Source organism: Bactrocera neohumeralis, chromosome 5 (assembly GCF_024586455.1).
Source record: "Bactrocera neohumeralis isolate Rockhampton chromosome 5, APGP_CSIRO_Bneo_wtdbg2-racon-allhic-juicebox.fasta_v2, whole genome shotgun sequence".
In the NCBI taxonomy this organism is placed as follows: Eukaryota; Metazoa; Arthropoda; class Insecta; order Diptera; family Tephritidae; genus Bactrocera; species Bactrocera neohumeralis.
The window spans coordinates 8768662-8794911 of record NC_065922.1 but is presented as its reverse complement, the minus strand read 5'-3'; the positions used below and the strand labels follow the sequence as shown (position 1 = coordinate 8794911).

Genomic DNA, 26250 nt, shown 5'->3' with positions numbered 1-26250 from the left:
TACTGTATATACTTATATATAAATTCATATGTACATACAATATGTACTCTGCATGATGGTTTACTTGTGAGATATTGAAGTACTTTATAAAATGGTTCTCTGAAATGCAGCAGTGAATCAATAGATGCAGAATTCTGTCATGTTGACAGTCCTTGGACGGATAAAATTCCGGATACGTTCTGGTTGCGTAGACCCGACCGTCGTAACCCACTTTGTACTGAGCTTTCTCAAATCCAAATATTCGTGAATGTTATCATTCACACGTTCAGTGTTATCTTTAGAGTGCCTGTCTATGAGTATGATCTGTTAACCAGTTTGTTTACAGCAGCTGCTTAAGACGGTACACCTCAGTAGTTCGTTGCGATTTTTACAATGGATAAAAATATCAAACAAAGAATTTGTCTTAAATTTTGTATTTCTAACCAAATTCAGTTTTATCAAAAACACAAACTTGCGAGTAGTACAAAGCCTTCAATGACGGTCGAGAGATCGACCTCTTCAGCTGATGAAAATATTAGAAATATTGAAAATCGTCAGGCAAGTGTTTGAGAGATGGCAAGAGAGCCCGTTCGAATGATTTTGGTGGATATTTTGGGTATAAAACGCGTTCTTAATTTAATTTGTTTTCAAAAACAGTACCGTACAACAGGTCTTTTTCAACATGGTTGATCGTGAAAATTCCGATCCTACATTCGTAGAGAGCATTATAACTGCCTATGAGACATAGGTTTATGAGTTTAACATACAAACAAGTCATCAATAATCGGAATGGAGAAAAAAAAACGAGCCGAAGCCAAAAAAAAAAACAATCTTAACTTCTCAGAAATCAAAGTGGACCTCATTGTTTTTCGATAATCGTGGTTTGGTGCATCATGAATTTGTTCCAGAGGGACAGCCGGTCAATAAAAAGTTCTATTTGGCCGTATTGAGGCGTTTGCGTGAGACCATCCGACGAAAACGGCCGGAATTGTGGAAAAACAATTCAAGGATTTTTTAGGATGACAATGCACCATCCCATCGAGCCTCGATTGTGACCGAATTTAAAGCCAAAAACGCAATGAATACCATCGATCAACCTTCGTATTTATCAGATTTGGCTTCACGTGATTTTGCCTTATTCCTCAAACTGAAATTGCCGCTCCGTGTAACCCGTTGTTAGTCGAAGAAATAAAATAAAATCCGCTGAAGGAGCTGAATGCCATCCCAAAAAGTGCTTATGAAAAAGGTTTCGAGGACTGGAAAAATCGTTGGCATAAGTGTATTACATCTGATGGGGATTACTTTGAAGGCGGCAAAATAAATATTGATGAATAATTAAATACATTGAGTTTTATATACAATTTTCGAGTACTATTTTGTCACAATGTATATATCACGTTGGCCACGAGGTTAGGAACACCTGAGACTCTATAAAGTATATATTAATATATGATCAGCTTGACATGCTAAGTCAATTTAGCCATGCCCGTCTAAGTGTCCGTCTCTCTGTCTGTTTGTTCACTAGCCTCACAGGTTTGAGGTATCGATCTGAAAGTTTTCCCTCATCTTTTTCTTCACAAGAAGCTGCCCATTTGCCGATATCGGAACACTATAGGATATAGTTGCCATACAAGCTGACCCATCAAGTTCTTATAACAAAAACTGTTGAGTTAATTGGAAATTTAAATTTGGCATAAATTAGTTCCAAGGCAATGCTACAATTTCGAAATGTTCAGATGGGGTCACTATAGCATATCGTTACCAGTAAAACTAGTATTCCAAATAAGTTTTTTTATACTCTCGCAACAAAGTTGCTAAGGAGAGTATTATAGTTTTGTTCACATAACGGTTGTTTGTAAGTCCTAAAACTAAAAGAGTCAGATATAGGGTTATATATACCAAAGTGATCAGGGTGATGAGTAGAGTTGAAATCCGGATGTCTGTCTGTCCTGTCTGTCCGTCCGTCTGTCTGTCCGTCCGTCCGTGCAAGCTGTAACTTGAGTAAAAATTGAGATATCTTGATGAAACTTGGTACACGTATTTCTTGGCTCCATAAGAAGGTTAAGTTCGAAGATGAGCAAAATCGGCCCACTGCCACGCCCACAAAATGGCGAAAATCGAAAACCTATAAAGTGTCATAACTAAGCCATAAATAAGATTTAAAATGAAATTTGGCACAAACGATCACACTAGGGAGGGGCATGTTTGGACGTAATTTTTTGGAAAAGTGGGCGTGGCCCCGCCCCCTACTAAGTTTTTTGTACATATCTCGGAAACTGCTATAGCTATGTCAACCAAACTCTATAGAGTCGTTTCCTTCAGGCATTTCCATATACAGTTCAAAAATGGAAGAAATCGGATAATAACCACGCCCACCTCCCATACAAAGGTTATGTTGAAAATCGCTAAAAGTGCGTTAACCGACTAACAAAAAACGTCAGAAACATACAAATACGGAAGAAATGGCAGAAAGAAGCTGCACCCAGGCTTTTTTTAAAAATTGAAAATGGGCGTGGCGTCGCCCACTTATGGACCAAAAACCATATCTCAGGAACTACTAATCTAATTAATTTTACAGCAAAATAAAAAAAATATGTAAATGACGGATAATGAAATCTCGATTATTACTTTATCATGCGAGAGTATAAAATGTTCGGTGACACCCGAACTTAGCCCTTCCTTACTTGTTATGTATATTTTTCATTTGAAAAGAAATATTTTCACGAAATGGACAAGAGTGCATGCTACAATCTGTGAACATATTGCTCAGATCGGACATAAATAGTTTTCCACATCAAACTCCACTTTCTTAAATTTTGTTGTCTAAGTAAAATACATACACTTATACATAATAAATAAATACACTTATAACTGAATTGTCGCACTTACCACTGGGAAACTCGGTCAATATGAGTGATAAACTCATGCTCAAGCAGCTGCAATAAGTGATGACTTTATTAGAACGAAATTCACAGCACTTTCGCCGCAACTAAACACTTCGAACAATAATTGCTTGCATAACAGCACAAAATTCGTTACTTACAAATACAAAGCCACATTTATGTACACACACACAGATAGCAGTCTCAAGCGACTTTTGCACTGAATATGCACAGCTGCAACATTCGATCGTTTGTGGCCAACAAGCAGCACAACAACGTCAACAACACAACATGTCAATAAGCAAACAACTTAACGGCAATTTAAAGACTAACGGGGGTTTCCATTACAAAGAATACTTCACTGCAGCGCCATTAACCCAGTTCCGTTGGCACAAGTATGTGTGTGTGTTCGAAATTAAGTGCACTTTGTAGTTCAAACAAACTGGGAAGCAGCTTGTCTCACACTAACGGCATATTTGATCAATTTCATCAATTTCAATATTGTGTCTGGCAATTCAAAATGAATTTGTCGAGAATTAATTGGCATTCTGTGCAAATATCATGCAATAAATTAGCACTGCACTCGAATCTGCACTTCCTGCAGCAAATCAGCTCACACATAACAGTTTATTTGCTTAACTTCTAGTTCTTCGGCTTACACTGGCGCTATTTGCTCATCAATTTTGCAAGGAACGCTTTGCTGTCAGCGCGCCAGTCTTATCGCCAACACGGGTTTATCGCACTGATTGCTCAGCGAGCAGCCGACGACAACTGGAGGCTTACAGCGCAGCATGTTTTATGTCATCGAATCCATGTTTGCAATCGTTTTTTCGTTTCTTTCTTGTATTGTTGTTGTATTGGCTGTTGTCAGCGGCAGCGCCAACTGCTCACAGCCGAAAGAAGCCACCAAAATCAGCGTTCAGTGCACAGCAGGCAGCTGGCTTTATTGCACACAACATATTGCCATTTAAACACACACACACATACCTATGTATTTTGAATGTATGTGTGTATGATTGGTCTCTGTGTTTGTGTTTATGAGCGGTTGTATCGGCTGGAGGCAATAACTATCGCTATTTCCGACAGCCGTTGTCATTTGCCATTTTAAAACGATTACCTTCGGCTTCCTCGCCACATAGCCTCGGCATTGATTGTCACGTGTTTATTGCCGCTAATTTGCCTTGTATGCTTTTGGGCGCACACGCTTACGCTTACTGCCACCATTCCCTTTCTCACGTTCTCCTTTTGTTTGATTATTTGCTATTTGTTTGCCCAACTTCCAATTTTGTTATTAATGGTGTCGCCGTCAGCTATCTGAGTTCCCCTTTACCTAATGCCTTTGTCGATTTCAGACACGGAAATTTATATTAGAGTTAATTTATCCCATTTTCTATTGCTTTTCTTCAGGAAGTTATTTATTACCTTTTGCTGGCTGATGGAATGGTATTTTATTGCTTTCATTTTCGGCACAAATTGTATGAGGACTGGGTTAGGTTAGGGTCTGCAAGAACTATTGAAAAGTAATCGCCTAGTCCGGCACATAGAAAGGAGCCTTAAGTTTTCCTCCAACTGAACGGAGAGTCACGGTCAATTCGGAGAAAATGTAAATGTCTTTTCGAAACTCAATCTACCCTCTTTAAGGAGTAGAACTATTGTACTCTCAAGATCTGTCAAATATCTCCAAGTCATCCCTTCGCATCTGGAGCTCTGGCAGAACAGCTATCTCCCCAAAGTTTGGGGTTTAGGACCCCATATGCTATATTGGTTCTACTTATATGTCATACGACCCATACTAACACATGGTGGTTAGGTATGGTTGATGGTATTATCGAAAAAATGCCGTATTAAACCCCTGGAACATGTGCATCGGGAATGCTTGCTGAGGATTATAAAGCTCGAGAAATGAAAACTATGTGAAATAAGGCTCTGGATATTATCCTTGACATACGGCCAATACATACACTGGTGAAGTATGAAGCAGTGCTTAAGGACAGGACTAAATTGGCAATGCGGCCGAAAAAGGGAGACACACGAGACGGTAAACACAACGTTTCGTTTTCTCCAAAAGAAAAGAATGGAAAATTGTCCAACGGACGGAATCGTCATATTCACCAATAGATCAAACGGTGAAATAGTAACAGTAGCTTCCAACTAAATGACTATAATTCAGTCTTTCAGGCCGAAATTGTGGGCATAACAATTGTGGGCGCCAAGTGGGCTTCTGCTCTAACCATCAAGTACATAAATTTTCTAGTTTTTAGCCAAGCGGCAATTAAGGCGATCCGTAGCTCCAACACTAAGACTCTCTTCATGTGCAAGCAGGCAATAACTAGACTCTCAGTAGGTGATTCGGTTAACATCCTTCGGGTACCGGGTAATATGGAAATAGAAGGAAATGAAGAGGCAGGGGAGCTGACCCGATCGGACGTAGCTGAAGACAAAATTCCCTAAAGCTGCCCAGCCATTCAGCTCGTTCAAGGGTTGTTTGAAGCAAGCAAGCACCTTAATAGGGTTACCACCCGGGGGCACATTGAACCTAAGGATGGCCTAAGTGCGACCGCTTGTGTTCTGAAGCTCAGTTGCCTATTTCTCAACATTCATTGGAAAAGTATTGATGGTATTTAATGCTGAGAGTCTTAAAGATAAGCAAATTTTAATGCTTCAGATTTTGATATCTTTGTTATATAATAGAGCCTTTGATTTGAATGATGAAGGGTCCACATACTGTTTTATAAACCTTGCACTTAATAGGCAATCCTTGTAGGTTAGATTTGTAAAACAGTATCTGGAATAGATGAATTATAAAGCACCGAAATTAATCGTCAGATATGTGATGAACTCAAAAAAAAAGTCTTGCGGTATTTTTATTGATTTTTTTTTATTGAAATTGAAATGAATTTTTGATGACTCATCGACCAATTCAGCGATTTTATCGCAATTTTCGACGACAGGCCTTCCGGAGCGTGGCGCATCTTCGACCACCTCTACACCAGAACGAAAACGTTGAAACCATCGTTGTGCAGTGGAAATGGAAACTGTATCGGGTCCATTTTTGCCTTTATCGTAGTAGTACTGTAAAATATGCCATATTTTCTCTTTATTTTGCTCCATGTTTGCGACGCTATAACTCACAAACGACTTAAAAGAAACGAGAATCAATCAAACACGTGTTAGCGCGTGAAATGAACTTTCCAAAAAGGTATAGCATGACCCGATGCGACGAATAAAACTAGAACTACGCGCTTTCAGCGCCAACTAGCGAAAATACCGCAAGACTTCTTTGACAACCTATTATAATTATGTATGTTAAGTAATATGAACTGCATTGCCAACTCTAAGTGTCGATAATGTAATGATCCTGGCAACATACAACTCTGCGCAGTCGGCTGGCTTACAGTGTGAGTGAAACAGCTGAGGTGCACTTCAGGGGAGGGAGAAATATTTTAGCGCGAATATTAATTAATTGCAAATAAAGCATATGGTGAAGCTTGACAAGGTATTTAACATCTTTTTTGTTATTGACCGGACATAAATCCGGATCTATACCGCTTAAGTAGACCCGAATTAATTTTGTATATATTAATTTTATTATATCTTGTCAATTCGGTAGTTATCCATAATAAAGTTGACTTTTCGCGAACAACAAAAATGTATAACAAAATCTAGAAAAATTCCGGATTTCCCAAATTTTCATTGTTTAGAGATGAAAATGTAGGGTAAAGCAAACGCTAGACCAATTTTATTGAATTTAGTTATGATTGCAGGTAAATGTTCATCTCATTTTATTCTGCCATAATTTTCTGCCACAACACATTTCCAGAACGCGGAGAAAACCCGATGCTATCCATCTACCTGCATGATCTGCTACATAAGCCGCTCGCTTACCGAAGATAGCGTCAGTGCAATTCATGCTGCAGTTATAGTGCTCTTCACAAGCTTAAAAACTAAATAATAAAATTCAAAGAAGAAAATTCTAAAATTAAAAAAATGTCAACGCAGTGCCGCTTCGAACGATGCGGGTGGTCCGGTTCTGTGAACGATATTTTTTCGCACTGCGAAGCCGTGCACCCGAATTATATACGTGAACATAAGGGCAAAAATTACTATGACTTTGATTTCGATGACATCGCGACAGATGCATTTCTGCTCTGCGGTCCGAGTGGCATCTACTGGTTCTGCACGTCTGAAAATGCAAATAATCCGGAGGAAATAAACCGCGGCGTCTTTCACATAGGAGATTCAGAGCCGATCACTTACACCATTAAGTTTGGACTCAATCGTGACGGGCTTGCCGAATACCTCGGACCATTTACATCGCATAGTGCAGAGACCTCTCAAACCTACGATGTGGAATTGGCTTACGATTACATACAGTATCTCTGTGAAGAGATAGATTCGCGTAAAATGCGTTTGTATGTTGGTGAATTTGATGACAGCGAAGATGTGTTCGCGCCGACGTGGGAGGATCTCAGCTTTAACGAGGAGGATGAGGAGTTGAATAAAGAATGCGTTGAGCATTTCACGTGTGTCGTTTGTTATGAGTACATTAAACGCGACATACGTTTCTGCGAGAACACACATTATGTGTGTCTGAAATGTTTTGAGGGCATGCAGGAACGCGGCAAGTTGCGTTGTCCCATATGTCGCACCGACTACCCATATGATTGTAGTGATCCGGATCTGGAACGGTTTTTGCGCATGGTCAGATTTCCCGACTATGTAAGACAACAACGTAGGGATGAGGAACACGAGAATGCAGCAGGTCCGGAAGAGAAGAGGCCACGCGTGGAAGGATAGGAAAGCATAATCTACAAACAAAGGAGACCTTTACCATATTTGTTTATATATAATTTAAATAATTACATTTGACTAAACTTAAAATAATAAAAATAAATATTTATTGACTTAAATAAAGCGAGCAAACTGAAACTAGAATGTTATGTTATTTGACCTAACCTTTAAGTAGAGGTACTTTTTCCAAAGCCTTTTTTTTGACAGATCACGCGTGAGTCGTGTCAAGCTAACATATTATTTTTGTACAGTAATGTATGATGTTTCATCATGAAAGACTTACGCCTGAACAACGTTTACAAATCGTTCAGAATTATTACGAAAATTCACTTTCCATAAAGAAAGAATGTGTTTCGCGCGCTTCGCTCTACATATGGTCAACATAATCGGCCTACTGAGCGGCCGTGCAGCTCGCAAGTGAAGAAAATATAGCAGCCGTAGCTGAGAGTGTACACGAAGACCGTGGAGAGTCGATTCGGCGCCGTTCGCAGCAACTCGGACTGACGTATGGAACGACTTGGCGCATTTTACATGGAGATCTTAAATTGAAAACGTACAAATTCAGCTTGTGCAAGAATTGAAGCCGCTCGACCTTTCCAAGCGAGATCGCTTTGTTCTATGGGTTCCAAGTTCCAAGAAGATCCGACAAGCCAATATCTTTCCAGCGATTAGGCCCATTTCATGATAACCGACTATTTATTGCCTGAAATTGAAGCTCATGATCTCAGCAACATTTGAGTTCAACAAGACGGCGTCACTTTCCACACATCGAACAATTAATGACGTTATGCGATAATTTGACGCTTTGGGCCGGTCGATTGGCCACCAATCGTGTGATATCATACCGCTAGACTTTTTTGGTGGGCTTATGTAAAGTGTAAAGTCTATGTAGACAATCCCGCTTCGATTCAGGCCTTAGAGCAAAATACAACGCGTGGCATTCGCCAGTTACCAGTCGAGAGTCATCGAAAATTGGAATAAACGGATAGACCATCTGAGACGTAGGCACGGCCAACATATGAAAGAGATAGTCTTCAAAACGTAAATGTTAATGTTCCCCAATAAATTTAAAGTTTCTGTATTTTTTCTTTAAAAAAGTTAAGAACCTCGAAATGGATCATCCTTTATGTATAAATTTCACAGCTTCGTTAGATACTGGTTTGGCATTTTGAAACATTTAACAGCATTTTTCATTAAAAAAAAGTTGGCGCTACCAAAACGCAGCTTCATGAATGTCAACCGGACTCGAAACACTCATTCTGATGAGGTTTTCTCGATTTCATACAGATCATATAAGCACCAAATCTATAGTATTCCAAAATACACCCTTAAAGACGAAAATATCACAAAACCTTCAAAATGATTTAACTAACACAGGACAAGTTGCTGGAGCAATTGCGACTCTAAAGCTTTCAAGAGTAATGACGAATCTGGGCTGACAATTGGCCGATTTACCATTTCACAAATTAATAATGAAAACGTTACATGTATGGGGTTATGAAATTCTTCCACAGCCGAATGTGGTCCTTGGCGATTTTTTTTTTAATTTTGATAAAGAATTGAATAACTGAAACGAACCGAAATGTAAACCGGAAAATTATCATACAGATTTATTGGAACTTGGCGGTGAAATGCAATATCAACCACTATGTTCCAAGCAAACGAAAAATTTTGGCGGAAGTGTAGTATAGATGGCCTCCATCAAGCTTTATTTGAACCAATCAACAAAGAATATATATTTTAATATTATCATTCGAACAACTTACCCGTAGAACTCATTGCCATTCGTGTTAATATTAGGCTTTCACTTGTGACATTTATGTAACAGCAATATTACGAATTTTCTTTTTACAAATATTTATTTAACGCTACTCTTTGCATTTACTTCTCTGCAGGATATACGCTTTTTCGCACACTATCCACACAATCACACAATTTTTCATGAAATATATTAAAATTCATGCAACTTAAAACACACTGGCGTTTGCCTGAGCCTTGTTCGATTCACTCGCGGAGCAAGAGAGCTAAACGCTTGACAGTTGCATGCGATTTTTCTTAAAGTCACCTTAAATAATTTGCTTTTGCCGAAATTATCGCTGGACTTTGATTAAACACCAGTTAGTTAGATAAAGAAATTAAAGAAAAAACTTAAAATTGAAAGATAGACAATTTGAAACGAAAATTTTGTATTCAAGTCTGACAATTTCAATATTGAAATTTATTGTTTGTAAATTTGAAGTTGTTTGAGTTGAATTGCTGAATTAATTTTCTTTTATAAAAAGCAAAGTATAGTTTTTTTTTTGAATTCTTGTAATGTACTAATATGAGATTAAATGTCAGTGATCAACTTTTTAGTTGAAATTGGGTTTTTGGTCGGGGTTGATGGCTTTTTAATAGCAAATATCAATAATTAAGCTCGTTTGTTTCTAAACTCTAAATGTCAAGAAAGTATCGGGAATTCTTCATTTCCCCCTCTCATTTTCCGTAATTTTTGGCATCATAATTAAGGACAGTTGTACCAACCTAGTAAAAAAAATTTACCTGTCTTCCATATAAGCGAGAGATTTAAATGAAGAATTCCCGATACTTTCTGGACAGGTATATTTTGAATCCAAAAAGTGTGGTACCAATCTGCTTCGAACTTATTTTCATAAATGTATATTTATATTGCATCGTTGGTGTGTATTAAGGATAGCGAACTCTACCTCAGTTTTTAGTTAGTTCAAAACTAACTCTTAGTCACTCGCTTTTCGTGTCATTCAACTCGCTACAGTCCTGGCATATTGAAAAAATTAAGCATATGTCAATGCTCTCATACATCGAATGACAGCGAAATGAGGAGGTAACCGAATATCATATGTTTTTTTTATTAAATACTAAACACTTTATATATTTGTCACCTTAGAATATCATCTAATAAAAGATATCGCGATTAAAGAATAGCTAAAATGTTCCTTTAAAAATAATAAATTATATATTTTACTCATAACATCATAAACCTTGATTTGTGGAGTAGCATAATACAAGTACGTTTTCGGCCCGCAGTCTTCAAGACGAATTAAGGTTACTTAAAAAGGAAAAATGTTATTTTTGAATATCTTTAGGCTGATTTTTGATCGGTCTCTTTACATAATATTTTGCATATACATATGCTATAGTAGTCCGCTCTGATATTTGTAGTTTATTGCGTTGACTTAGGTAATAGTTCATGTGAAATTTTCCGAATATGCGGCATCATCAATAGGGATGACTTGATTTTGACAGCCCGTGGCGGCTATGTTTCTTTACGGACTTGGGTAAAATTTTGTTAGTGTGTTCAGTAGGGTTTGCCATATCATGTTACGTTTCACTTTAGTATAACACTTGAAAATGGTCCAAGATCATTACGTGTTCTCCAAAAAATTATCAAATGTATATTAATCGAAAAATCATCTTTTCAGACATTTTTGTCTTAATGCTTTCGTCCATAAATAAAATTGTCGCTATTTGGGTGAGTCAAATCCTAGTGTGGTTCAGGAGAGATAATTGCATTCCAAAAAATTTACCATTTGGTGCGCTTTGTAGTATCATCGGACCTCATTTTTTCCAAAAGTAAGGCTGAAAATATCGTTACCATCATAATGAGCTTTATAACACGTTGTTAACGGACTTTTTCCCGAAATTTGATGAAATCGTCACGTACGATCTCCATTTTCAATAAGGCGTTGCGCCGCCTCATGTTTGTCGTCTAAACCTGGATACATTGCGTGAAAATAGTGGCGACTCGTTCATTTCGAGAAATAGCCCAGTCAAAGTCCTTTAAGATCATCAATTAACTAGCAACGCTCGAGAAGCTCGAAGACAACATTCAGCGTTCTATAGCCGAAATGCTGCACAGGGTCATCGAAAATTGAGGGGAAATATGCAAATGGGGCGTTGGTAGCTATTTGAGAGTTTTACTTCATATTAACGGCCTGCCGTTCTTTCTTGCTGGTACAAGTACTTGGTTTTGATTAATCTGTTTGTATTGCAGCTATATCATATATTAGTCCGATATCGACGGTTCCAACAATAGAGCATCTTCTTGGAGAGAAAAGGGCTTGTGAAAAAATTGCAGATCGACATCTCGAAAACTACTGTTTCGCGTATATCCAGGCATAACTAAATAAAATAGTAATTTATAAAAGGTGAACCATTTCGAGGTTTCCCACTTTTTTTAAAGAAAAAACAGAAACTTCAAATTTAATGGTGTAGGTTTAATATCATTCGAAAGAACATTCTTCGGCATTTATTTTTTGAAAATTATCTCTTTTAAATGTTAGTCGTGGCTACGTCTCAGATGGTCCATCCGTTTAGTCCAATTTTCGATGACTCTCGACTGGTAACTGATGAATGACAATGCCTAAATGGAAGCGGGATTGTCCGTTTAGACTTTAGACTTTACATATTCCCACAGTCTAATGGTGTGATATTACACGATCTTGGTGGCCAAGCGACCGACCAAAAACGTGAAATTATCTGCTCACCTGAATGATGCGATGTGTAGGAAGTAGCGCCGTCTTCTTTTTTCTGGATGAAATGACAGCGCTCGAAACTCTGCCTTGCTCTTCTTCCCAAACGTGGCAATTTTGCTTGTTTACATACCCATTGAGCCAAAAATGGGGTCCATGGCTGAACAAAATTTGGCTTGAAAGCGTCGGATCTTCTTTAAAAGAGGTCATAGAGTGCCAAGCGAACACTCGCTAAGAACATAGATGTAAAGCAACGACACAAAACAAGCTAAAATTTCTCCAAATTATGATATATCGAGGATGCTACCACAGTATTCTTTAATAAGCCCATTCAAATGTTTCGCTTTCGTTTGCCACTCACTTATAAAGTAATTTATGAATAATTTATTCTCAAACGAGGGTTTTTCTTTGCGTTCGCCAAAGTTCAATGAATTCCTTTGCGGCTACGCACCTGAAAGTAGCTATATATTACAACTAACTTTCCCATCCTGTACAAGTTATACTACTTTCCTACGAACATATGTAACTATCTATCCTCGCAACTGCTAATGCACACGCCATGCAATGCGATGCGAGTACTACCATGCAACATACAAGTGCTAGTATGTGATGTGGCACCCTTTGAAGTTTGTTGGCGGAGAGCGCAAATCAAAGTGGCGGCTTCATTAAAACAGAAAACAATAAATCGTGGCACATGTATCATGCCACTGAACTGCATAAATAAGCGCCACACACATACACCATGCCATGCATGCGTTGATGTGGCATGCACCAGCGCCAGTTGCCAGCTGCAGTTAGTTCATTCTACGCGCTTGCTCTTCGTACCTCGCGCTGTGGCTGCAAAAAAGGATAACTAACGGCGGCCAGTGCTTTGTTGTTGCCATCCGCGGTGAAAAGTCATGACTGGCAGCGCGAAAGAAAGCAAACGGCAAGTGTGGCACACATTTGCACAACCATTTGTATTTTCCACGTTTCTGTGAGCGTGTGTGTGCGCACAACTTGCCGCGAGAGCTCACGGTTGGCCGTCAGTTGGTGATTTACCTGTGAATCATGTCGGGAATAGCGTAGAAATTTACGATGCACGCGGCAAAGCCGCTTAAATGCAAAACTACCTGCATGCCACGGCTGCGCTTCGCTTTTTTACGCGCCGCACATCCTTAGATGGGTTCTTTTATTTCGCACAATTCTGCTGGCTTATGTTTATTTCGCAGGGGTGTAAATTTTCTAGAAAGTAATTTGCAACCGGCAACTTGCAACACCGTGCTGCAAGGTACATAAATTTCGAATGGCTCGAGATAAACGCCACATTTTTATTGTTGTTATGTTGTATGCTTCAATATTTTTTGTTAGCGGCGCTAAACTTTCAAGCGCTTGGTGCCACGAACCACTGAACAAATTTCTCTTGTCTTTTGGTTTGGTTTGGTTGTTTAAATGGGTCAAAGAATAATAGAAAATATTTCTGATGCAGATTTCGGATAGTTTGTATTTTTTTACTATTTTGAACTATTTTGAAAATATTTTTTGGATAAAGTTGCGTTGAATTCTTATTTTAGCTTGGTACCCTTGACCCAGTGAATCTCTAACTGTGGACTGAAAATTACTTGAGATCTTACTGGAGATCTTCAAATTTGATCTCCCTGGCAATGGTGATCAACCCATTCGAAATTCTGTGTACTTTTCAAGTTTGGAAACAAAACAGTCGCATAGAAGAACCTTAATTTTTTCGGCAAATGGGACCGATTTTTTCCTGCAATTCAACATCGAATCCGCCCAATAAAGCGGCAGTATAGAACTGTGTGACCGTTTTTTATTTCTCTATGTAGTTAATGTAGATCATATCTTGGTGACCTTTTAGACTGGTAAAATAGTCTTCACCTTCTTCGGAGCAGGTTGTAAAGTTCTTGTTTCAATTGTTACTGGATCTTCAGTATTTACCATGTTTCATTGATGATCATGAAACGACACAAAACTCCATTGGTTTGCGCTTAGACAACACTGCTTTGATATGATCTGAGGGTTGCGTTTGGCTTCCCAAATTTCCTAACACCCATCGCGCTAACAGCTTTCTCATCCCCAATATTTTGTTCAAAATATGACCAATGTGGTCTTTTGAGTTGCTCACTTTAGCCAACCCGCTTCAATCGCTGGTCTGTCAGAGGAGGAGTTTTGTCACATAACTTTCTGGCGTTTGTGGGCTGCTAAAACTCATATACAGCATCCAAGCAGTCTTTGACTCCACGCGACTTTCCTATCAAAAACCTGAATCGAATGACAGAGTTATATTGCTCCTTATCCCTTTTTCTTGACAGTGACTAATTACGAGTGCATACTAAGATATTTGATGTGAGACGGTGAGACAAGGTACTTGTAGGACAGTAATTGGGGTGGAAAAGGAGAACAGTCCTGACTACTCTCCGTATAATAACTGATATATGTATGTCAACCAAATTAATAAAATCAGTCCACGTCTTTCGTCTCTACTTAGGAAGAGAAGGTTGGAGGGAGAACTTTCTGTAGGGAACTCTTCGTTAATCTTAGCTACCGGATCACTGTAGTGTTTTTCAGCAAAATTTATATGAAGATGACGTAGAAATACTGCTGCAAAGTGTAGCCTCAAAGATAATCAAGGTGTGTCTATACTCCCTTAAAGTAGTATCAAGATACTTCAACGTCTGAGATAAGCTAGCCATAGAGGCATGCTTGCCCCGCTCACATCGGAATGGGACCGAGTTGGATCTCCATTGGCGTCGTGGGTTCTAGCACTGTAACAATGGATTTCGCGTGCGCTTAGCAGGCACTGGTCGACCACTTTTACACAATTTTAGGAATACTTACTGGCTACTCTCCAATAGGTATTTCTTCTTCTTCTTTGGTCTAACTTTGCCTGTGTCTTCTATCCTTGGCGATACTCATCGCTCACGCTGACGGGTCCAAATATCTTGAAGAGCAGGACCTTCTTCCTAATTGCCTACTGATCCCAAAGTTAGCAAGAGTCATTTTGCGCTTGATCTCCAGGCTTAGATTATTGGGCATTCATGCGGTAAGGCTAAAATCTTGTCGGAGGCTAGTTTCAAAGTTGTATGGAGGAGGTTGGGGTGAAAACATCCAGAAGACTAGAACTAGTAGACATAGCCGAAACTGATATTAACAGTCTCAAAAAATTTGTGAAAGGCTCAGGTATAGTATTTACCAATGGCGATATGAAAGGGTCACATGTTCCAGTATTTAGAAGCTTATAGGTGCCACAATGGACCGACGTGATAAGCTGTCTAGAATCGACCTTTTAACCTAACCTAACCTAGGGAGAAAATATATTAGGTTCTATCCATAAATTACTATTTTGTCTTGGCTTAGGGTATGGTGTGCGATGACAAATCGAAAGAATGTTAAGTCGTCTAAAGTCAAACTATGCGCTAAGTGATTTAGATATCAAGATTGAAAAAGGCTAATTCAAGAAAATTTCGTTTTTTGAATGCAGCTGAAAATTAAATTCGAATACTTTTCCTTAATTAGGTATACTTATAGGTGCTTCCAAATATAAATTATTAATTTCAACTTACGCTTAGTAAGCATAAACGCCGTTCGAAATAACATACATATGTAACAACTTTCAACAAAACTTTTTGAATTTTTCAAAAAACTTGTTTCCTATTGACCCGTTTCGGAAATGTATTTCGCATTGGAAGTTGTACTGAAGTTTCTATTTATAGATGAAGCCATTGTGCTTCTATTTTTGAGTCATCACCGTTGACTTGACTGCATTGGCACTTCCGTCAGAACTTCAATGCACAGTTATTCAAGTAAGAGTCAACAGAAAAAGGAATATTAGAACACAATCAAAATCCAAATTGAACCCAATGAACACTTTTGCAATTTTGAGTAAGATTGTTGAACTCACTATGAAACACACTTGCATAAATATTGATTGAAGACAGTAAAATGTATGCATAAATTATTTCAGAGAAAAAAAATTTTAAAATATTTCTAAGGAAACAATTAAGCTTGCAGAAATATTAGAAACTACTCAAAATAACCTAAAAGTAAAAAAATCGGTAAAAGGGAATATTAATATGAATGTTCATAGAAAGATACCAGAATATTAGAAAGATATCAGAATGTTAGAAATATTGATTACGACACTTACGTAACGTTACTTTCTTTTGGAGTGCGTTTGACAGAAGCTAACGTGACGTCATGTACGAAAGTTTCAGAGTTCATTTCGTTTATGACGTAGCGTTTTCTAATCTTTCCTCTATAATTCTGAGATAGACAGATAAATATGTATAGAGAAGATTGACGAGAAATCGGGGAGAACAAATATGTTTGTAATATGATTATACAACAAATTCTTTCTACAACTTGACAGCTGATGCCTTTAGAGGCGAATATGACAGTAAAATATTTGTAACAAATTTTAGTTTCACTCCCTCACAACGATTCTTTTGTCGCAAAAAATAAATAAATAAATACGATTTACTGAAAATAAAAAACACAATAAACAAAACCAATAAAATCCAACGACGCAAAGCAAAGCTCCATTGCTAACTCGATTATCATATTCCCAATTAGATATGTACATATGTAACTATGTGTGCAAGTGGTACATAATAAATCCCATCAAGTCCATATCAAACAGGCAAAACAAGATCGAACTGAATTTATGCTATGCAAATACTTACACACATACATATGTACCGTAATACACATGCAACAACACTCGTGCGCTTATTGGCAGGAGCTTTCAACGCTTGGGCTCTTTTTCATATTTGTCCTGCTGTCGAGTGACGGCACTGACAGCTGTTCAAAAAGTAAGGACTTACAGGCAGATAGCTTTTTTACATTTGGACATGTGTCATACACATGCCACTGCTGTTATAGTTATGTTTGCCCTACTGTGTTTGCATAGTTCAACGGTTATTGCAACACAAATAGAAAAACTAAAAAAAATGTTCGTTAGGCGTTGCTAGACACATGTGTTTACCTACATTTCTTTGAAAGCAGTTTAAAAAGTCAGTGAATTTTTAGTTGAGCGATATATTTTTGGAGGAAGAATTTGATAACATATTCACCTTGTACCTATAGGTTAGGTTACACTGACCGGTTTTCACGCCATACGTAGACCAACAGGTCCTTTGCAACGCCAGATGGAGGTTTATTATTAATACGGGATGAAGTATGCTTCAATGCGTTTTGCGCAGTTTAATAGAGTTTTGATATCTAATTCTGATGCTTCCTCCAGCCCCTTAAACTCCTAGATGCTTAACCGACCTTTAGAAAAGACCGAATATAAGTAGAGGAGTTGTTCCAGCGTCTGTCTTATGCCTACCCCGCTGCACTTTCATCGTTAACACTGCCCTCATGACTCGCATGTGATGCCAGTTCTAAGTTGTGACCTATGACGAGACCAACAATCGTCCATCAGTCGTTTCGAGACCGTGTGAGTGGTAAGCTTACAGGTGTTCCTATCGTTCCTTTGCAAATAATTTGGTGATCCTGCGTGCCCATAAGGCATTCCGTCTCACTCTGCTCCGCCTATCAGCACTTTCGGAAATTTCGTTGTATACCGTTCTTAACGACTTGCGTATTTCCTGAACTGGTTCGATAGTCAAGCGAATAGTACTCTTGACAATTTCATCAGCTATTTCGTTTCCCGGAAGTCCCTTTTAGCCTAGAATCCAGCATATATGCCTGGTACCTATAACTGATAAAACATTTCTCAGCTTGCTTATAGAATAAACATTTTTATCAAAGTAAATCTCCAACCAACTTTTTCATCACAGAGAATCGATGTCAGCATTAAATTTGAAGACTTTAATTGTGTCTGTCGACTTCTTCTAGCTGCAGTAGCCCCTGACTTTAGCACTTTGATAATAAGATAAGATAATAAGATTAAGATTTCATTCCAACTGTTTTCATCCTTCGGTGATCATTAGGGTGAGAAGTTGTGTTTCACTAATGGGTTCTATACACAAACTTGCCCTCATTTGATTCTGACCTCTGGTCATCATTATATAGTGCTGCAGAGAAACTTAATTATCTGGGTTCGTTGAGATATTTTATGATCTGATACACTAAGGAGTAGATCATCTGAGTTTTGGCTGATTCGAACTTAGAAAATTTCAACAAGTTCTCCCCACGGTTGACGAAATAACGGGTTTTTCAATAGGGACGCTATAAAAGTAGACCGATAGGGACAGCAATTGATGCCATATTTTTTTCACTCTTTTGACATTTCTCTTCAGTAAAGTTTGCCATTTTATAATGGAAAGATATATGGTCCAACAACGAGTCGAAATTGCTCAAATTTACTGGCGAAATTCAGAGTCAGTGGTATCAACTTTAAGAGCGCTATGTCCAATTTGTGATCGTCATAATTATCCTTTCAGATCAACAATTGAATGTCTATTGGAAAAATTTGAATCCACAGGCGCAATCCAAAATGTTCCCGTGCCAGTGAGACAAAGAAGTGTCCGTAGTGTTGAGAATATTGCTGCCGCTAGTGCAGCAATTGAGGAAGACCCAAATCAGTCTCTCACACTTCGTTCTCAAGCGTTGGGCATCTCGTTGTGGCGAATTTCACGAAAAGATCTTGGCCTACATCCTTACAAGATCAAATTGACGCAAGAACTGAAGCTGCTTGACCACCATAATCGTCGTATGTTCGTGAATTGGGCTGAGCAACAACTTGAAGATGATACGGATTTTCATCGAAAAATCAGCTTCAACGATGAGGCTTCGTCAATAAGCAAAATATGCGTCATTGGTTAGGCAGTAATCTATGCGTACTCGAAATGGTCAAGTCAAAACGGCCCCTCGGCAATGCAATTTGTCGGCGTTAGACTATTTTTTGTGGGGCCACGTCCAGTCTATGGTCTATGCCAACAAGCCAGCGACGATTAATGAACTTCGTATGAATATCGAACGGGAAATTGCAACAGTATCATCCGATTTATCCTTGAAAACCGTAGAAAATTTTGCTCGGCGTCTGGATTTCTGCTAGCGTGCCCGTGAAAATCGAGTTCCATACATAATGGCATCAAATGCACTTTCACCGGAATAAAGAAATTCATTGATATACCAACGGTTTTTGTTAACCGCTACATATGTGAGGACTAAAATGAGATTCGTACCAATTCAATAATTAAGATATCTCATATATTTCCCGGTATATTCGTATAGCGTAAAGACAACTGATGCAGAAGTTATTACTCAATAAGTTTTAACTGCGAGAAACTATAGACTTAGTTCACCTATTTGAGGAGAAATAATCTGTTATACTTTATGAGCTCTGTTTCTAAGGTTAATTTCTACTTGAGATTTTAAACTTTCCATTAGGGCATTTCTCTGTAAAGAAGCTGAACGCAATGCAATTTTTTCTGCCGATCTGTCACTGCGGGTAATGAGATGGCTAGGACATACTGAGAACCTGAAGTCTAGTGCAGTAGACCTTTTTTTCTGAGCTTACTCACTTTTGTCCTTAAACACATACCCACCAACCGAGTCATTGTACCTCTCTTTGTCGATGTCAGATTTGTCCTCGTTTTTTACATTTCCAAATGGAATACCTAAATATTCGAAAACACAAAAGAAACTTAATTCTAGGTAATTAATCGCAGCCCCCTAAATTTCCACGAAACCCCATTGTGCATAATGAACTCGATTAAGCAAATCGCCATTGACGATGTTTGATCGATACCGGCGAATGGGTGGAAATGGGCGAGTCAAAGCGACTGCCATTTCGATACATGCCGAGCTCGTTAACTAAACAACAAACTGAGTCGAACCAGACGACGACAACAAACAATAACAAACCGAAAAGCGTCGCATAGCGTCACAGCGACTTTTGTGCTGGCATTTTATATCCTTGCAGTGGCACTCATTTTAAGGACTAAGCGTGCGTCATCACGTGGAACTCAAAACGAGTAATTTATTATTAATTTAGACGCGCAATTTTGAGCATATTAGCCCCCACCCCTCCAGTTAATTGTGTGGGAATATTCGCAAAGTTGCAATAATTTATTTTCAAATTGAAATTTTGAACCAATGTCCATGCCAAAAGACTAATTTCGATTTTGTTCCACTATAATTACAGATAGTTAACTAGGACACACCTGTTGACCGCAGCCTTTAACGCTGAAGTTGCCACATTGCGTTCAAGCTCACAACACACTCAGCCGCCTATTGACAATAAATTTTGAGGTTAACATTTTAGCGAACAACACCGTCAGCTTTAAGCCCCATAAAGGTAAACCGGAATTGATAACTGTGCGTCTGACGTTTTTACTGCCATTGCACCGTCGCACGTGCTCAACTCCTCGCATTGTCACTCGTGGTGTCAGCCGTTAGTCGTCATTCAACGAAATGGGTCGCAAAATCACTGTCGCCGTGTCGACGCTCAACCAGTGGGCGCTTGACTTTGAAGGCAATCTGGCGCGCATACTGCAGTCCATCTTGGAGGCGAAGGATATGGGCGCCTCCTACCGCACCGGTCCCGAATTGGAAATAACGTAAGTCCACGCTTGCCTCACACCACTAAAATCCAGAAATCTCTAATATGTTTTTATTTTTTTCTTTGTTGTAGTGGTTATAGCTGCGAGGATCACTTTTTCGAGCCCGACACATATCTGCACTCCTGGGAAGTGCTGCTGGAGATTATGCTCTCGCCGCTCTGGTAAGCGCTCTCTATACAAACTCCAGCCAGTAACTCTAATAAGGAACTCTCTCTTACAGCGAAAATATGCTCATCGATGTTGGTATGCCGGTGATGCACCGCAATGTAGCCTACAATTGTCGCGTTGCCTTCTTCAATCGTCAAATATTGCTGATACGTCCGAAAATGGCGATGGCCGATGATGACAACTATCGAGAATCGCGTTGGTTCACTTCCTGGACAAAGGTGGGTTACATTTCAACCAATGCGATTTAAGAAACAAATTCCAGTTCGGCCCAAGAACCGATCTCATGTCTTCTTATTTTTAAAAGTTTTACTCAATTTTCCCCCAAATTAATGTTTTATCTTCCTCCTTCCTCCTTCCTCTCTTAGTCTCTTCAAACGGAGGAGCATTATTTGCCGCGCATGATTTCTCAACACACCGGACAGACATCGGTGCCATTCGGTGATGCCGTTATCGCTACTAAGGACACATGCATCGGTTATGAGATTTGCGAAGAATTATGGAATGTTCGCAGGTAAGATTTAATTTTATATAAATTAGGGTTCATAGGTATGCTTAAATTATTGAGTTCCTTGTCAAAAACGAATGTGGTATTAGAGAAGATTAGTGTGGGGTAACGTTAGAAAGCAAAGAAAGATATAGAAGATGCTTTATAGAAGATATGATAACCCGTTGTATCTTCTATATCATTCTTAATCATGTTCTTTCTACTTCTTTTACTCTGCGAACGGAACCCGCTCCAACGACTTTTGGGTCTGTGACACCAGATCGTCTATGAAATCAGACAAAAGTATCAGATAAAAGCATTCCTTAAAATTATTTAAAAAGTGCTTCCTGCGGCTAAAAAAAGCTGCAAATTCCTCTGGTTCACAACCACACACGGAAACTCTTCGACCAAAACTCATGAAGAACTCGCCACAACAATTTTCTTCTTCTTGATTAGTCGTCGTTTTTCCTTTTCGCTGCTTGGCGCCAAATGGTGATTCCAAGCGAAGCCAGTTCCTTCTCCACCTGGTCTTTCCAACGAAATGGAGGTCTTCCTCTGCTTTCTCCGGGGGGCACGCATCGAATACTTTCAGAGCTGGAGTGTTTTCGTCCATTTGGACGACATATACAGCTCACCGCTCCATCGAATGCGATATTCGATTGAGAAATCGGGTTCGCCATCTTCTGGTGTTATGCCTTCAGTGCCACTCTGCGGCCTGGAGAAGTCTTCCCTTCAAAATTTTAGTATGCTCTGGGCGTCAGTCACTAGATCATCTCTGGGAGCTCTATAAGAGTACAACAATCTTAGGCTATGAAAAACTGAGCAACTCTTTTGGATCCTACATATATTATACCCTAAATCCCTTCCAGCCACTTAGTCTGATATTGCTAGCTATCCTAGCTAGGGAATTATGTAAAAGCATTAATATTTAGAACAGTTTAGGACGATGTCAGTTTCAGAATTTCACCGGCTCTTCAAACCGAAGTTTATCTTTCAACCAGATTTCACCTTTGCAATATCATCTAATCCCAAAGTACCCTTTACTCGCTAATATCAACTCTTCCATCCAACTTTTAGTAAACATATCGATATGTCACTCTCGGGTGTGGAAATCATTGTCAATGGCTCGGGATCATATATGGAACTGCGCAAGGCGCACATTAGTACCGATCTAATACGCAATGCCAGCTTCAAGGCTGGTGGTGCCTATCTCTTCAGCAATTTGCGCGGCTGTGACGGACAACGTGTCTACTTCAATGGCTGCTCGGCGATAGCCATGAATGGCGAAATTGTTGCACGCAGCAAGCAATTTGCGCTGCAAGATGTCGTAAGTATTCTTACTTCTCCTTGATTTATATTCCATATATCCTTGAAAACAATTTGTCTTGCTTTACAGGAGGTCACTTTAGCTACCATTGATTTGGAGGAGATCCGCTCGTATCGAGTGTCGCAACGTTCACGCTGCACCTTCTCTGCCTCGGCGCCCAACTATCCGCGCATCAACTGCGACTTTGAGATGTCAACGCACAACGACATATTCAAGAGCTCCTCCACGCCAATGCAATGGATCTATCATACACCTGAAGAGGAAATTGCAATGGGTCCTGCCTGCTGGTTGTGGGACTATTTACGCCGCTCCGGTCAGGGTGGTTTCTTTCTGCCGCTCAGCGGTGGTGTCGACTCCAGCAGCTCTGCCACCATTGTCTACTCCATGTGTCGCATGATCGTGAATGCCGTACAAGGCGGTGATGCGCAGGTGCTCCACGATATACGTAAAATCTTAGCTGACTCCGATTACACACCGGATAATCCGGCAACACTATGCAATCGCTTGCTCGTCACCTGCTTTATGGGCAGCGTGAACTCCAGCAAGGAGACGCGTCGTCGCGCCGCGCAGTTGGCCAATCAATTGGGCAGCTATCACATCGAAATCAGCATTGACACTGCCGTTAATGCCCTGTTGGGTATCTTCAATGCGGTCACCGGTCTGTCGCCGCGTTTTCGTACTCAGGGCGGTTGTGCGCGTCAAAATCTCGCATTGCAGAATATTCAATCACGCATACGCATGGTCTTGGCCTATATGTTTGCGCAACTGATGTTGTGGGTGCGTAATCGGCCCGGCGGTCTGCTGGTGCTCGGCTCGGCGAATGTCGACGAAGCGCTGCGTGGTTATATGACGAAATATGATTGCTCGTCGGCGGATGTGAATCCCATCGGCGGCATTTCGAAAACTGATTTGCGTCGTTTTCTCAACTATGCGAAGGAGAAATTCAATTTAACCGTATTGGAGTCAATTATCGAAGCACCACCCACTGCCGAATTGGAGCCGCTGCAGGATGGTCAGCTCGTGCAAACCGACGAGCAAGATATGGGCATGACCTACGCAGAGCTCAGTGAGTATGGTCGCTTGCGCAAACAAGCCAGTTGTGGGCCGTACAGTATGTTCTGTAAGTTGGTGGCCACTTGGCGCGACGACATGAGTCCGAAGGAGGTGCGTACTTCATATTTTTTTATTTTTATGCTAATTAATTGCTTCTAATTGCATTCTCTAACGCTTTGCCGTGTAGGTTGCCGACAAAGTGAAGCACTTCTTCCGCTGCTACGCCATCAATCGCCATAAAATGACTGTGCTCACCCCATCGGTGCACGCCGAAAGCTACAGTCCGGACGACAACCGCTTCGATCATCGTCCCTTCTTGTATCGCGCCAACTGGAGTTGGCAATTCAAGGCAATCGACGATGAGGTGGAAAAGCTACAACCCGGCTACACACCCTCCGCACAACATATGCATCCGAGCAGCGATGATATGGTGTCGCACGAGTCTCTACATCGTTCCTCGCATCGCTCATCGCATTTGGAATCGAAGAACTCATCGCCATTGTCGTGTTCTTCCATCGATGCTGCTGGTGCCGGCGGTATTGGTGCTGGACCCAGCGGCAGCATGGGCACTTTGGGCAAAAAGTCCAGCGGCTATTCGAAGGTGCATGTGAATGTGCTCGGTAAGATTAAGGATCGCACTGGTATACCGGTTTAGGACATGTGGTTCGAGGAATGGTGTTTCGAAGTTTGTGTCACTGCGAAACTGTTGAATCGGTAGTGGTAGTTTTGAAAGTGGTGAGAAGAAAAAATTACCGTATCCTACATGCATATATAATTCTTTGGTCAATATTTTTTTAGTTTTAGTATACTGCTTAAGTTTCATTAGTAACTATAATGTCAGAATTTGTTCCTTAATTCATTCATATTTCTTTTGAAATTGTTGTTCGCTGTTAATTTGTCCATAAAACAGTTAACTAAATTCCTTAATTTTCTTAATATGTTCCTTTAATACATACATATTTATATTTATTTTAAGTCAAATTGTTGTTGTTAACGCAGTTTTTAAATTATATTATGACATACATATTTTTGTTTTAAAAATTTGGTTTTGGTTTTCTTAATTAATTAATAAAATTTCCTTAATGCTTTTAATTTTGAAATAATTGTCAAAATTTCATTTATTTTTTATTCGTTTATTTTATTTACAAAAAATATTGAGTTTCCCGGATACCTACAATTCTCTATCACAAAAAAACTGTTTCAAGTGGTTATTCGCGTTCTAATTTGAGGTGAAGGTTCTCCCATTCTCAACTAAACGATCCCTTTAAAATCATTCCAAAGCGGTCTTCGAAGTGGTTTGAGCTGGTTCATAGTTTTAGACGACGATCTCTTGTGCTTTACATTCTTGTAAACAAATCACTTTTTGTCGCCAGTAACAAGGCTCTTCAAAAATGCATCACTTCTTTGACGTTTGACAAGCAAATCACAGTCGTTAATGCGGAGTCGTACCACTGACCGATCGCAATCGAGTTCTTGTAACGAATTTTTTTTAATTTTCTTCCTGTTTTATCAGAAATCTTCACTAAAACTGATAATATTCAAAGACCAAATAATACAAGTGAATAGCAAGTCAAAATCAAGAGTAAAATCCAAAGACAAAACATTTTCATATAAAATATTATTTTTATAATCTAAATTGTACAGATAATACGATTTCCAAATAATATAGAATGAAATGTTCGTACTACCAGCGACCTCGTCCACCGCCTCTACCTCTACCACCGCCACCGCCACCGCCTCCGCCTCGTCCACCGCCTCCACCTCGTCCAAAACCTCCACCTCGCCCACCGCCTCCTCCTCTTTTGAAGCCCCCACCGCCGCCGCTGTTACCGCCACGGAAGCCTCCTCCTCCGCGACCAAACCCACCACCACGACCTCCACCTGCACCACCATTAAGATTATTTTTCTTGCTACCCTTTTTTTGTGGTGGCTTAGGTAAAAATCTCGAAATAGGTAACAACTTCGCCGGATCTATGAACAGTTTTTGTTGGTTTTTAAAGCTTTTTGCGTTCAAATTTTCGGACAATTTCACGGTCACAGAATAATCACGTATGGTTCCAAATATTTCATCGATCTTCCCAATTTGTTCTTTATTTTCCAAATATATTGGGGCATTGAAATAAGGAACATCCTCAATTTCCACTTTACAAACGAGATCATCTTCACATGAATAACTGTAAGAGCCTAGAGGAATAACGCGATCAGGTGGTCCTTGGTCGAATCCGCGGCCGCCGAAACGATTACCACCGCCTCCGCCTCGTCCACCGCCACCACGATTTCCACCTCCTCCGCGATTGCCACGAAAGCCTATAAAATATAAATATTTAATACACGAAATCGTAAAATAGTTTTAAATTTATACCTCCGCCACGTCCTCCTCTATTAAACGACATGTCCTTTTTATTTTTTATTGATAAATACGATTGTTTTAGGAATTTAGTTTTTCAATAGCACTGTATTTATCAAACACGTGTAGAACCAGTATTGCCACACTTGTTTTAAATATGGAATTGCTGTCATATGTCTTTTAAGGTTGCCTGACTAAATATACAACTTAAAATCAGAG

General features: G+C 39.6%; 4 protein-coding genes across 12 annotated transcripts in view; 2 read left to right on the top strand and 2 right to left on the bottom strand.

Annotated features, from left to right (window-relative positions):
• Window positions 1-9514, bottom strand: part of LOC126758532 (cytosolic carboxypeptidase Nna1) — a 168440-nt gene extending 158926 nt beyond the window's left edge. The window contains exon 1 of the mRNA XM_050472833.1: window positions 9419-9514. Coding sequence (XP_050328790.1) covers window positions 9419-9437 — 19 coding nt within the window. The 5' untranslated portion in view covers window positions 9438-9514. The remainder of the gene's footprint in view (window positions 1-9418) is intronic.
• LOC126758537 (glutamine-dependent NAD(+) synthetase) overlaps window positions 1-24774 on the top strand; it is a 184264-nt gene extending 159490 nt beyond the window's left edge. For 7 of the 9 annotated variants that reach the window (XM_050472848.1, XM_050472841.1, XM_050472842.1 and 4 more), the window contains 7 exons: window positions 20235-20649; window positions 20724-20813; window positions 20873-21038; window positions 21186-21331; window positions 22382-22631; window positions 22701-23795; window positions 23872-24774. In XM_050472848.1, the coding sequence (XP_050328805.1) occupies window positions 20504-20649; window positions 20724-20813; window positions 20873-21038; window positions 21186-21331; window positions 22382-22631; window positions 22701-23795; window positions 23872-24339 (2361 nt within the window). In that variant the 5' untranslated portion in view covers window positions 20235-20503 and the 3' untranslated portion in view covers window positions 24340-24774. Of the gene's footprint in view, window positions 1-6265; window positions 6358-19992; window positions 20065-20234; window positions 20650-20723; window positions 20814-20872; window positions 21039-21185; window positions 21332-22381; window positions 22632-22700; window positions 23796-23871 lie in introns of those variants that run through there. The other 2 variants (XM_050472849.1, XM_050472850.1) reach the window with 2 other exon arrangements.
• LOC126758542 (uncharacterized) lies at window positions 6377-7790 on the top strand. The gene is made up of 2 exons (XM_050472857.1): window positions 6377-6625; window positions 6682-7790. Exon 2 carries the CDS (start codon window positions 6849-6851, stop codon window positions 7656-7658), a length of 810 nt encoding a protein of 269 aa, XP_050328814.1. The 5' UTR covers window positions 6377-6625; window positions 6682-6848; the 3' UTR covers window positions 7659-7790.
• A 513-nt stretch (window positions 24775-25287) lies between the features above and the next one.
• Window positions 25288-26250, bottom strand: LOC126758544 (probable H/ACA ribonucleoprotein complex subunit 1). Its single transcript, XM_050472859.1, has 2 exons — window positions 26047-26250; window positions 25288-25991 (listed from the first exon to the last, which is right to left on the bottom strand). Exons 1-2 carry the CDS (start codon window positions 26075-26077, stop codon window positions 25369-25371), a joined length of 654 nt encoding a protein of 217 aa, XP_050328816.1. The 5' UTR covers window positions 26078-26250; the 3' UTR covers window positions 25288-25368.

Coding starts and splice junctions, on each gene's coding strand:
- LOC126758542 (XM_050472857.1), top strand. CDS start 6,849: ATGTCAACGCAGTGCCGCTTCGAACGATGCGGGTGGTCCGGTTCTGTG.
- LOC126758544 (XM_050472859.1), bottom strand. CDS start 26,077: ATGTCGTTTAATAGAGGAGGACGTGGCGGAG. Junction 25,992..26,046: donor TAGAGGAGGACGTGGCGGAG/GTATAAATTTAA, acceptor TATATTTTATAG/GCTTTCGTGGCAATCGCGGA.